Genomic DNA, 12,006 nt, shown 5'->3' on the forward strand with positions numbered 1-12,006 from the left:
TGTCTGGAAGATGCTGAAATACTGTTTCTCACTGAAACCACGTACTATACATTTCACCAGAAATCCTTTATGGACAAGGACATTCCACTAGTGTTCCTGACTTTTCTTATTTTTATCCAAATCTTATTGTGATTTGTTGCACAGTTATGGTGCAAATGTGTATTAACAACCAGTGAATGTATTTGATAAGCCAGAGCTTTCTTTTTGAGTCATATATATTACAACAGAGTTACCAGACAATGTGGGCAAATCAGATGAATTAGTCTAATGACATAATATCACAAAATATGGTTCATAAAAAGACAAAAAACAGGTATCTCATTTACTAGACATAGCCATTCTTCATCTTTTTCCTAGAAAGGCTGCTCTTGTTATGGCTTCTCAGACTTTCAAGTGGGAATGGCTCCCTTAAATATCAAATGAATACATTTGGTATTGAAATGAAAAATCTGAATAATGCAATTAATAATCATATTTCCTTCCTTCTTTTCTCTCTTTTCCTGCAGAGTTGCCAATATACAACTTCAACTGTGGGTTTGGCTGGGGATCTCACAAGACTTTGTGCCACTGGGAACATGACAACCAGGTGGATTTGAAGTGGGCAATTCTGACCAGCAAAACTGGTCCAATTCAAGACCACACAGGTAATCATGAGTTCATGATTTAGGCATTTTACATGGGAATAAGTTGTTCTGTTTTATACCAAGATGCCTTCCAAAACCACAGGAGCATGAGTTATACCTAAAATATGTATTGTGGGAAAGATAAGTCTGGGCAAACTGATCCATTATATGTAGACACAACTGACCATAATTATCCCTTCTGTTGGGGAATAAAGATCATTTATGGTCAGGAATTGAAGATATTCCCTCCTTCTGACTAGACTTTGGATAACTGCCATCCAGGATAGGGAAAAAATAAAAAAAAAAATAAAATAAATAAAATTAAAAAAAAAGAATAGCCAAATATTCTGCAAATATAACTTACCAAATGATACCGTCCTGAACAAACCTCATGAACTATTCCTGTTTATAGTTACTGTCTGCTACAGAAAGGTGTTGCAAGTAAAACTTCCTTGATGGACTTGTTTCCATGTCCTCCTCCTCTCCAACAAGAGTTGGTGAAGATTACAGTGATCCCTTTGCTCACACAGAGTTTTTCCAGAATTATTACCCTGGGAAATCGATTGGTTGGTTTTGTAGTATCTAACTCATGGCTTTGCATAATTAGGCAATAAATATGCTGCTGGCTAGTGGAGAAGGGGAGGTAGTGTGTGACCTGCACAGCCTCTCACTTCAGTGTTCTCCCTTGCATACATGAAGATTAATCAAATGTGTTAGAGATGAACCCCCCCTTCCCACTTCTGCAACCCCTTTGCCTAATGAGAATGACAAGGAAATTAGACAAAATTGGACTTTTTAAATTCTGAGACATTTTCAATTGAATCTTAAGACAAGTACAGTAGTTTCAGAGAAAGAAAAAAAAAAAAAGAAACTTATAATACTTTGACTATAAATGGCATTGTACAAATAAATGGCATCAAATTAACTAAATGCAGTTAGCTGAAGTGAAGGCTGTAATGGTGGAAAAATTGATGTAAAGTAAAGTGAAATGGCTCAGTAGGATCTGACATTGAAAGGAGGTTAAAAGCTACGTTAGCCAGAGACTGACAAAATCTAAAAGGCATGCATAAGTAAAGCTCTAATTAAGACAATGAAGACAGAGTTCCTGACCCAGCACTGCAATAATATTCTGGAAATGAGAGCTATCTGCACTTTGCCACCAAGGATTATAGAGAGACTGAACCTGTCTTCAATCAAGAGATGAAAAAATGATATTTTTCAAATGAGATTTTGTTGTTTCTGCTGGGCCCTGCTGGTGCAGAAGGCTTATCCATTCCATTAACTGTAACTTCAATAAGTCTTACAGGCAGTTCCTTTTGCTGCTTGCTACACTCACTTTCAATATTGTCCAGAATTTTCCTTCAACTCCAAGGGCTCCTTCATGTGGCAGATTTGCCATCTGGGTGGGGTGGGTGTGAACACAGACCACGAGCAGTCTGTATGGCACTGCCATCCCAACCACGCCCCTCAGTGTGGCCATTGCCCAGCAAAGCCACCTTGCACATTGGCAGAACAACAATGAGCAATCCCCAGGTATATCTTGCTCTCAGCTTTACTTGTATAAAGCTGAAGAAACTCCACAGAAGTGATCTTCAACAGCAATTGCTTTATGACAGCAGGATATTCTATACACCACTTCAAAATGTACGTTATGATTAATTTTGGCCAGTTGGGTCATCTGAGATTATTTTTCTTTTTTCCTCCCTTTGAATTTCCCTATCACCATTCTTTGATGAGATTTGCACACATGTTGTGCTGCTCTCTACACAGAAGCAAAGTTGGAAAGAACATATAGGCAAATAAATATGCCAGTATATGCTGTTTCCATCCTGTTATGTGACTATATCATGTATGCAATTTCCTCACCCACAACAGGTGAACTTTGTAGTTTTCTACCCTAATCCTCTACAAATAGGCTGTTCAAGAGCTGACTGAAATGACTGCTTTGCTAGTGCAAATTACAAGCACTTCACTGTAGTCAGTATCTCACAGCATCTTGTTACCAAATCACATTCCCCCCTGCTTCCCTCCCGGTGTGATTAAGCAAATGATTTTCAAAGATAAGGGGATCCAGTGTTCACATTTCAACATGCATAGATCCATTCTGCTCTTCAGAAAATACCAAACATAATCTTAATCTTCTGGAAAATGGCTCACAAAAATATGGAGCCCAATTTGTTATTGCCAAAATCCAAGGGAATATCTCTGGCACCATTTGTGACAATAGTATAACTCGATTTAGGAACACCATTTAGATTTCAGTTCCTGATCTCAGACCATAGCTGCTCACAGCTATCTTATTCTCCAGTGCTCCATTCTAACCTTGCCTTCTCAAACACAGACTAAACAGAGATTAAAATAGCTCTTTGCACAATCAGTGTGGAGCAGGCCCATGGGATTTCTGCCAAGCCTGCTGCATGAGGACTGGCTCTCCTTAAGAGGTGCCCACTGACTAGTGCAGCATACGTTGTCACACTGAACATGCTCTTGCGTGTCTTCCTGAGCAATTCTTGGCACAGGCCATCCTGGCAAGCACAGGAGACAATGGCCAGCAGAAATAAACTCTCCTTGGAGCACGTGTGCTTCCCCAGAGCTCTCAGAGCACCACCCTCAGCTGTGAGACTTGGCAGGAGGCAATATGAGCACGGGTGGCTGTGACTGGGGTTTATTAGGTGAACAAAGAAAATGACATTTGGTCACTATTCCTAACACAGTCCTTCTGTCACAGCAGGAGATGGCAACTTCATTTACTCACAAGCTGACGAAAGCCAGAAAGGCAAAGTTGCCCGGCTGCTGAGCCCCGTGATTTACTCGCAGAACTCTGCCCACTGCATGACTTTCTGGTACCACATGAGCGGCCCGCACGTTGGCACCCTGAAGATCAAGCTGCGGTACCAAAAGCCAGATGAATACGACCAGGTGCTCTGGACCCTGAGTGGGCACCAGGCAAACTGCTGGAAGGAGGGACGTGTTCTTCTGCACAAGTCTGTGAAACACTACCAGGTGAGTGTGGCTGCTGTTCGCTACACTGACAGAGATGATGCCAGTAAGACCTTGCTGGTCATGTTTCATACGCCTTAGCAGAAAATGTCACTGGAGGATTTATGTAGACAGGTTTATACCTACAGATGAGGTGCTGCTGCTGTGACAGTAATAATAGTGGCATATTTCATGGCATCTCAGATGACAGTGATACAAGCAATTTGTTATAGAAGGCCAAATAAATACATTAGAAATCATTTCTCATCTGTCACAAAACTGCATCCTTGCCACAGTTTTGCTGCTGATATAGAAGACTTCAGTGAAGTTATGGCATTATATACATTCACATTTGCATGTGTATGTTCAGAAAGACTTACAGTGCTGACTGACAGGCCACAGTCAAAGTATATGTAATATGGCATCGTGACAACTGGAGACATGTGTTAACAGCTAATTAAAATTTCTTGAATGCTTCAATTGTGTGTTAACATGAAAACAATGTGAAAATTATCTTGTTTTGCTAGGTGGTTATAGAGGGAGAAATTGGAAAAGGAAATGGAGGAATTGCTGTGGACGATATTAATATTGACAATCACGTAGCACAAGAAGATTGCAGAAGTAAGTACAAATAGGAAGAATGTATTGCTATCTCATCCAAAATATGATTTATTTAGGTAGCTGTTTGGTTTTTTGTTTGTTTGTTTTGGTTGTTTTTCTTTGTTTATTTGTCTGTTTGTTTGCTTTTTCTGTGAGAAAGGGACGCATAATTACTGCCTATATCGGAAAGTTTGCACTGAAAACACCCTGATGTGGTCCATAGCTTAATTCATAGGCTGACCTTTGTACTGCAGTGATGCAGTCTGTTGGTTCAGGGCAACGAAGCTGGTGAGGGGCCTGGAGAACAAGTCCTACAAGGAGCGGCTGAGGGAGCTGGGCTTGTTCAGCCTGGAGAAGAGGAGGCTCAGGGGTGACCTTATCGCTCTTTTTAGGTACCTCAAGGGAGGCTGTAGCGAGGTGGGGGTTGGCCTGTTCTCCCACGTGCCTGGTGACAGGACGAGGGGGAATGGGCTTAAGTTGAGCCAGGGGAGTTTTAGGTTAGATGTTAGGAAGAACTTCTTCACTGAAAGGGTTGTGAGGCACTGGAACAGGCTGCCCAGGGAAGTGGTGGAGTCACCATCCCTGGAAGTCTTCAAAAGACGTTTAGACGTAGAGCTTAGGGAAATGGTTTAGTGGGGACTGTTAGCGTTAGGTCAGAGGTTGGACTCGATGATCTTGAGGTCTCTTCCAACCTAGAAAATTCTGTGATTCTGTGATTCAGAACTGGCACCCTACTGATGGGTCACAGCATGTTCACATCCTCACATTTCTCCCTGTGTTTTTATTGATGTACTCTTAAAATTATTCTGCTTTTCCTAACGCTCTTACCTGCCTTAAGTAATGCTCAAAATTCCAATTTAATTTCTTCACTCTTTTTAGATCATTTACCACTTGAAGACTATCCTAGTTTTTTTTATCAAACCCACATTGGATGTGCAAGCATGGTGCAATGGCCCCTGACCTGTCCTGTGCTGTTCTGCAGCTCTGAGGTTGCTGTGCCTCGTTTGCTACAGTCACCAGCTCCCAGACATATATCACTGAGTAATGTTAGATCATGGCCTGTTCCACATCTGAGCCAAGCTATTCTTGAGCCACTATTTCAGAGGTTTTATTTCTGGCCAGTCTTGAGTTATTCCAGTCACTGCTGATCATATCTGCATCACATACTGCATGTAATTTGGCAGCAGCACCCACAGATAAACACAAGAAACTGAATCCTGTCCTTCATGATGGAGATTAAGCAATGACTTTCACATAAGAGAGGAAATAGAACTGAGAAGCTTCGGCATCAGAAATATAAACTTACGCCATCTGAGTTGGCAGCACAACTGAGAACAATAATAGAGGGTGTTCCTCGCCCTTTGTGGCTAACAGCCATTTGGGGATAACATGACAGGCTTCCACTACATGGTAATTTCATTGCCAAATAAGAAGACTGTACAGTCTCTTTATTGTTCAGTCCATCTCCTGGGGTTCATCCTAGGCTACCAGAGTGACTGTTACTAGGAAGGAGAGGCAGGGCATGCTACCTGATCCTTCTGCAGTGTCCTCCTTTTAGAAGCCAAAGCCAAAAGCTCAGTCTGCAGCCCAAACACGAGTGGTCTCGCTGCAGTCAGTGAAACTGTTCTTGTGATTAACTATGCCTTCACTGATGAAGTGTTATGGAATTGGGCTCCAAAATTGTAAATACAATGAATGAGATGCTAATTTATCACACTGATTTCTCTATCCTAGGCATGGAAAACCCCTGCTGATAACTCTAAAATTCTGCCAAGATTGGGTGGAGAGGAGTTTTTAAATCCTTCTTTTTTCTCCATTAATTTTCAGAGCCCATCATAATGAACAGTTCTGTCAAGCTGACATAATGATGCTCTGACACAGAAAAATCTGCTATACCATTATTGCCAGCATGATAGTCAATCAGTGTTTGTAACCTTAATAATCAATGTCAATTCTCTTTGCTTCATTAGAATCAACTGATGTGGAGAATGAAATAGATGAAGAAGACCCAGAAAGTAATCAAACAGGTAAAATTGTGTTATTGTTACAAGAGCATGAATTAAAAAGTGTATTTTCATGTGAATTTTTGTATTCTATTTATTTATTTATTTATAGATTGGTTCTCTTAACTGCTTATAGTACTATGTGGTTTTTTTTTTATTTATCTAGATCAATTTCTAAAAAAGATTGTATTTATACCAAGGGTTTCATATTTTAATTCTTCTATGGCACACAATCTTACAGACTTTCTATCATTTATAACTATCTCAAATATTTAAAATTATATTTTTATATATTTGTTACATTGCATGCATCTATACATACAGACGCTATAGATCCATAATACTTTGTTATCTAGAAGGCATGCCCAAAGCTGAAGAAAAACTATCATTATATCTTACAATTTATGTCTCATGCGGTGTCTAGGTAATTAGGCTCAAAACTCTTCAGGCTAATCATTTCTCAGACCTTGCTGAAAATGTCATTTTATGACCAGTCTACCAAAGCATTATCGTTTTCAATGATGATAGCTGTAAATGGATCATTAAATGGATCATAATTGTCATATTGTCCCAATAATAAAATGTAGTCGCACTTTTTCAGGCATAGAGCTTAGGTGTTTTTTTTTTTTCTTTCTGTTACAGTTAATGGGATTGTTATCATTGGTTTCAGTGAAAGCAGCATTTGTCCTGAAAGAGTTTTTTGCTTTTCCTGCAACAATTAGCAAAGTTTATAAGTCTATTTTATGTCCTTAATAAACTGAAAAAGGTGAGGGAAAACATTATGATACCCAGTGAATATTTTACACAAGGGGGCAGAGTGTTCTGCCGTGTCAGTTCTGTCCCTGTTTGCATTTCAAAGTCCAATCCTGAAGTCAGTGAAGTGGAGACAGACTCAAACTCAGTGGAAATTCCTGATCAATGTCTAAGACTATAAGTATTCACACTGAGCTGTATAATATTTATTTAACATTTTGGAGCTAAATACCACAAACTGGCAAAATATAACCAAAAGGTCTGGTTATTCTTTCCCAGGACTCCTATGTAAATCAAGACAGAGTCAGACCCCTACTATCATGTAGCAGATTCAATGACTGAAGAACAGTATGAAGAAATCAACAACAATTTGGGCCACATTATAGTTTTCAGCTGTTTATGAATACCCTCCAAGAAGCTAGGTTTTCAAATTATGTAGCAATTTATGCCAAAACCTTTATATTCTTTTTCTAAATTTCCAGCTCATCAATCAAAGCTCTAACTCCAATCTGTTCTGAACATTTTGCAATTCTTTACTCCATTTTAGGGTTTACGCCTCGATATCATACAGATGAGGACTACGATGACATCTCCAGGAAACCAGGCAACGTCCTGAAAACCCTAGATCCAATCCTTATTACTATCATAGCCATGAGCGCACTTGGGGTGCTTTTAGGAGCCATCTGTGGAGTTGTCCTGTACTGTGCTTGTTGGCACAATGGGATGTCAGAGAGGAACTTGTCTGCACTGGAGAATTACAATTTTGAACTGGTCGATGGTGTAAAACTGAAGAAAGACAAACTAAACACACAGAATTCTTACTCGGAAGCATGAAGGTATAAAGTGAGTGGAGAAGTTTCAGAGAATCGAGATGGAAGGACATAGCTCGGTCGTGCTGGGGAACTGTTGATCTTCTTTTACTGTACAGGCTGAAAAGTGCATTGATGACACTGAGCCAAGCTTTTCTCAGGAGCTTCAATGAGTGTGTAACCGATAAACATGGACACCAATCTGTGTTAACAATCTGAATCATGTACAGTCTGCTTTTTCTGTTGGTTTTATTTGAAATAATCAAATGCTGGTGTTGAGACCAAGTATGATTGACTTATAGTTCATTTTGTCTTTCTTTCTCTCCCTTTCTTTTGTTTTCCGTTAATGGATAATTTTGTTTTTACTGTGCAAAATCCAAGATGCTGTCACAAAATGTATTCAGTGGGGTCCTTTGGATGGACATGCTGTCTGTAGCTCAGTGCCCAGAAATTATTGGAGTAACAGCAATTTAGTGGACTCCTGCACCTGTATTTGTGTATAATTGCTCGTGTTGTGCATAGGCAAAGAAGGTTTAGGATGTTTTTGAAAGTACTGCTGCATCAGTACCGATATAGTGTGTCAGCTCTGTTTACGAAGCAATACAGTCAAATTTTATTGATGTTTTTCAGTGTTGTACTAAATTTTGTGCTTGTGAACTCCATAAAAGAGTATGTGCCATCATCAGACACAACTGGTAACCGAGTGTACTGCCTAAAACCTAAACAAAAAAGTCCTTGGCACTGGCTAGTGTATGTCCTCTCAAGTGCCTTTTTGTTTGTACTGCTTCTCATTGTGTTAACATTGACTACAGCTCTGCTTCACTCCAGTTGCGCCCTTGTCTTTAATCATATACTGATGGCTCACTGACTAAAAGAAAAGTATATTTTAGGGTAAGAAAGTAGCCTAGGCAAGGCAAGGGCTAATCAGATTTGACCACCTGGCTCGATTGTTCTGCTTTCTGTATTTCAACTTCATGTCTCTTGACCCTTTTGTATAAAGCTGCAATATCCCCTTTTATTGTTCTTTCATATAGAATGTATTTTCAAATGTAAAATCTCTCTCCCTTTTTCTTCTCATTCTCTCTTTCTCTCTCTGAGTAGATTGCATAAACATTTGCCATTGCCAAGGAAAGAAAACTGCAGCTTTAACATGCTGGTAATGGCAAAGGATTTTATTAGAGTTTGTGTTAAAAAAAAAAATAAGGGAAAATTCTTAACTTTACCCTCCAAAGTCGAACTTTGGGTTTCTTCTTAACAGCATAAAGTGACAGTATCTTTTTTCCTGAAGTCATGAAACACATCTTTTATCCTGAACAACTTGCCTGTTAATTACACTAGGGAAAATGAATCCCTCACTGAAACAATTGCCTTTAAAATGAGAAACGTTCCTTCTGCTGCCACTACCTGAATCAGACTTCTGTTCTCTCAGTAAACCTGTATTTTCATGCTAATCAATGCTAATTTGGCTTGCACATGGGTACTGAGGGCAGAATAAAATCCCACAGTGTATGTAGGGGATGTTCGTACCATTCTGTTATATCTGACTGGCCACAATCTCATACCACAAGGTTTCTGTTTGACCAGAAGCACAGATAGTGATAGATTCAGTGAGATGAGCTAATTTAAGCTGTCAGGAAAATGTGCTCAGTGATTATGTGGCAATTTTTTAATATTTAGGGACAAATATTATTGGATGAAGAAAATTCAACAGCTTATGCAGCTGGTCCAGAAGGGTAAAAAGAAACAAGTATGCTGTGCTCAGGAGAGCACAGGAGGAGGTGAGAGGACAGAGGGTTTCTCCCCTCCTACCAGTGTGAGAGCAGCCCCAGGCCACCTGCAGTGACCTCCACAACACATCCAGTGCTGGGGAGCTTCAGCCAGTGCAAACCTGGTGGAAGGAGTGTCCTGCAAAGTCCTGAACTCCTTCCTCACTGAATTCCCTTCATAGAGTCAGGGAAGTGATTGTGACTTTTGGAGTTAGTCCTTTCCAAAACTGATTTTGTAGTAGAGCAATGAAGTATCCTGCCCAGGGTTAGGAATACAGAAGGGCTAATTCACCCTTGAGTTACTACAGCAACAGAATACACCCCTATTTCTCAATTAAATGTTTTGAAGCATATCTACCAATGTAAACAATGCTAATCATAAAAGAGAAACTAATCACAAAACAGAAAATCCTGTGGAAACCAGTAACCTAAAAATTGAAGAAGAGGGAGGGAGACTAAATGTTAAAAATATGAGGTAGGTAGTTGAAAATATTTTAGAGGAAGACTCAATGGAAAAAAAAACAGTGGATAGTTGCAACTTCAAAGAACTCCTGAGAGCAGAGACTACAGTGAATATTCAAACACACACTTCAGGTCATCATACCTTTGCCTAAATTGTAAGAATTACCTCCCCAGCCTCTAGACCTTGGGTCGCCCAGAAGGTGAGACGGATCACGTAAGACCTGAAAATTAAGCCCAAAATTTAGACCATGAAATGGCCCAAGTGACAAGCTCACTTTGGCTGAGGCAGAATTTTCATTTATGTCTTACAATGTAAGTTGACCATCATGGTATCACAGCAGCTAGTTAATTAACCCAAAGATAAAGGATTTTTCAAAACTATTTTCAGCATACCACCATGTGATTCAGGTGTGTTAAGATCTATTCTCCTTAGCTCAAAACAATTCTAGTCCACTAGCCTGAGAGTTACGTTTATATATTGCCTTGAAGAGAAAATCCCACTGGGGAGCCCAGACTCAAAAACTTTTTAAATATTCCCATGGATCTCAATAGATTCTGGACCAGCTCTTGGTCTTGGTCTGTTTGAAGAGTAAAGCTGGTGGTTGTTTGTCTGTTTTTCTGTGATCTTTTAACATACTGAGAATAGTAAACATAAAAAGAATTGTATCTCCTTTGTGGTCTTCAGACCTTACTATGATAATGAGGATCTAGCACTGAAGATTTGATTTCTCTGAAGGTAATAGAATGAAAGTTGCCCTTCAAAAAAGGAAAAATGATACTGCAACTTTACATTGAAAAGTATCTTGCACTGATAAATATATTTAAAAAAAAATTATATGTTTATAAAGTTATTAATTTGTAAAGGCAGTGTTACAAAATGTTCAGTTTATATTGTTTTAGATTGTTTCATAATTTTTAAAGTGTAAAATAACATATTTTTTTCTTTATTGAAAAACTATAAAAATCTTCTGTAGTAAAATGATTTCATTTTACTGGTATATTATTGCTTCATGTTTTGTACCATCATAAAACTTTGTGCAAATTTTTTTTACAGAAATTTTTATTTTCTATGACAATATGACACTTGTAAATTGTTGTTTCAAAATGAACAGCGAAGCCTTAACTTTAAATGACATTTGTATTCTCAGACACTGAGTAGCATAAAAAAAAATCACATAGAACTGAACTGTAACTTAAATTTCCAAACTATGACTACTACATTCCAAAGAAACAGTTGAATTAAACATTTTCATAAAATATCCCATACCTGATGTATTTTATTATACTAAAATGGATTTGTTTTATTAAATGTCTGTTTTTCTTTAGAATCTTGCAACAAGCACAATGTTTTAATCATGGTTACACTTGCTTGAAGGCAATTAGAATAAAAGTTAGGATATATCTTGCTAGCTTTAGGTATTTGCTGAACATTTCTAAACTTAACTTTCTCATCTAATCTGATTGTCTCAACTACCTTTGTGTACAGTGGACAGACACCTCAGTAGGACAGTTCATTGTTTAGGATAGTTTTAACACCGTGGTTTCGATACTGATCACTTTGCACATTAAAATTTGTCAAATCCTTCCTTTATTTTGTACACATGAACAACACACCTACTGACAGTATGTCATTAGTTTGAGTGCGCATGGACATACTTACCTCAGCTGCTTTACTACTACTGGGAAAAATATTGTATTTATTACCATATTTTTGATGATTGTGACACTTGAAGAGAAAGTATCAAATCTTTCCTCCTTGAGAGAGCATCATTGTATCTGTTTAAAGTATGAGATGGAACTACAGCAATGCTTCCAACAAAACTTTGCTTTGTGGTCAGAGTGAGGATTGCTCTCAAAAGCTAGTTGTAAAGGTTGTTCATACAATCACTAAATCCAGATTCCTTAGGAATGTACTTCATTGCATTCTGTTTGTTTCTGTGATACTCAGCCACAAGGCAATTTGAGGGAACATGGATGACATTAGGGGGGGGGTGGTAAAGAAAAAAAAAAA

The 12,006-nt window shown here is 38.7% G+C and overlaps 1 protein-coding gene across 4 annotated transcripts in view; it reads left to right on the top strand.

Annotated features, from left to right (window-relative positions):
* The window catches only part of NRP1 (neuropilin 1), a 111,529-nt gene extending 100,316 nt beyond the window's left edge, over positions 1-11,213 (top strand). For 2 of the 4 annotated variants that reach the window (XM_084281312.1, XM_084281314.1), the window contains exons 13-17: positions 507-644; positions 3,352-3,626; positions 4,130-4,223; positions 6,173-6,229; positions 7,506-11,213. In XM_084281312.1, the coding sequence (XP_084137438.1) occupies positions 507-644; positions 3,352-3,626; positions 4,130-4,223; positions 6,173-6,229; positions 7,506-7,792 (851 nt within the window). In that variant the 3' untranslated portion in view covers positions 7,793-11,213. The remainder of the gene's footprint in view (positions 1-506; positions 645-3,351; positions 3,627-4,129; positions 4,224-6,172; positions 6,230-7,505) is intronic. The other 2 variants (XM_084281313.1, XM_084281315.1) reach the window with 1 other exon arrangement.
* The last annotated feature ends 793 nt before the right edge of the window (positions 11,214-12,006 follow it).

The sequence above is a fragment of the Netta rufina genome (assembly GCF_964035555.1).
Source record: "Netta rufina genome assembly, chromosome: 2".
NCBI classification, from domain to species: Eukaryota; Metazoa; Chordata; class Aves; order Anseriformes; family Anatidae; genus Netta; species Netta rufina.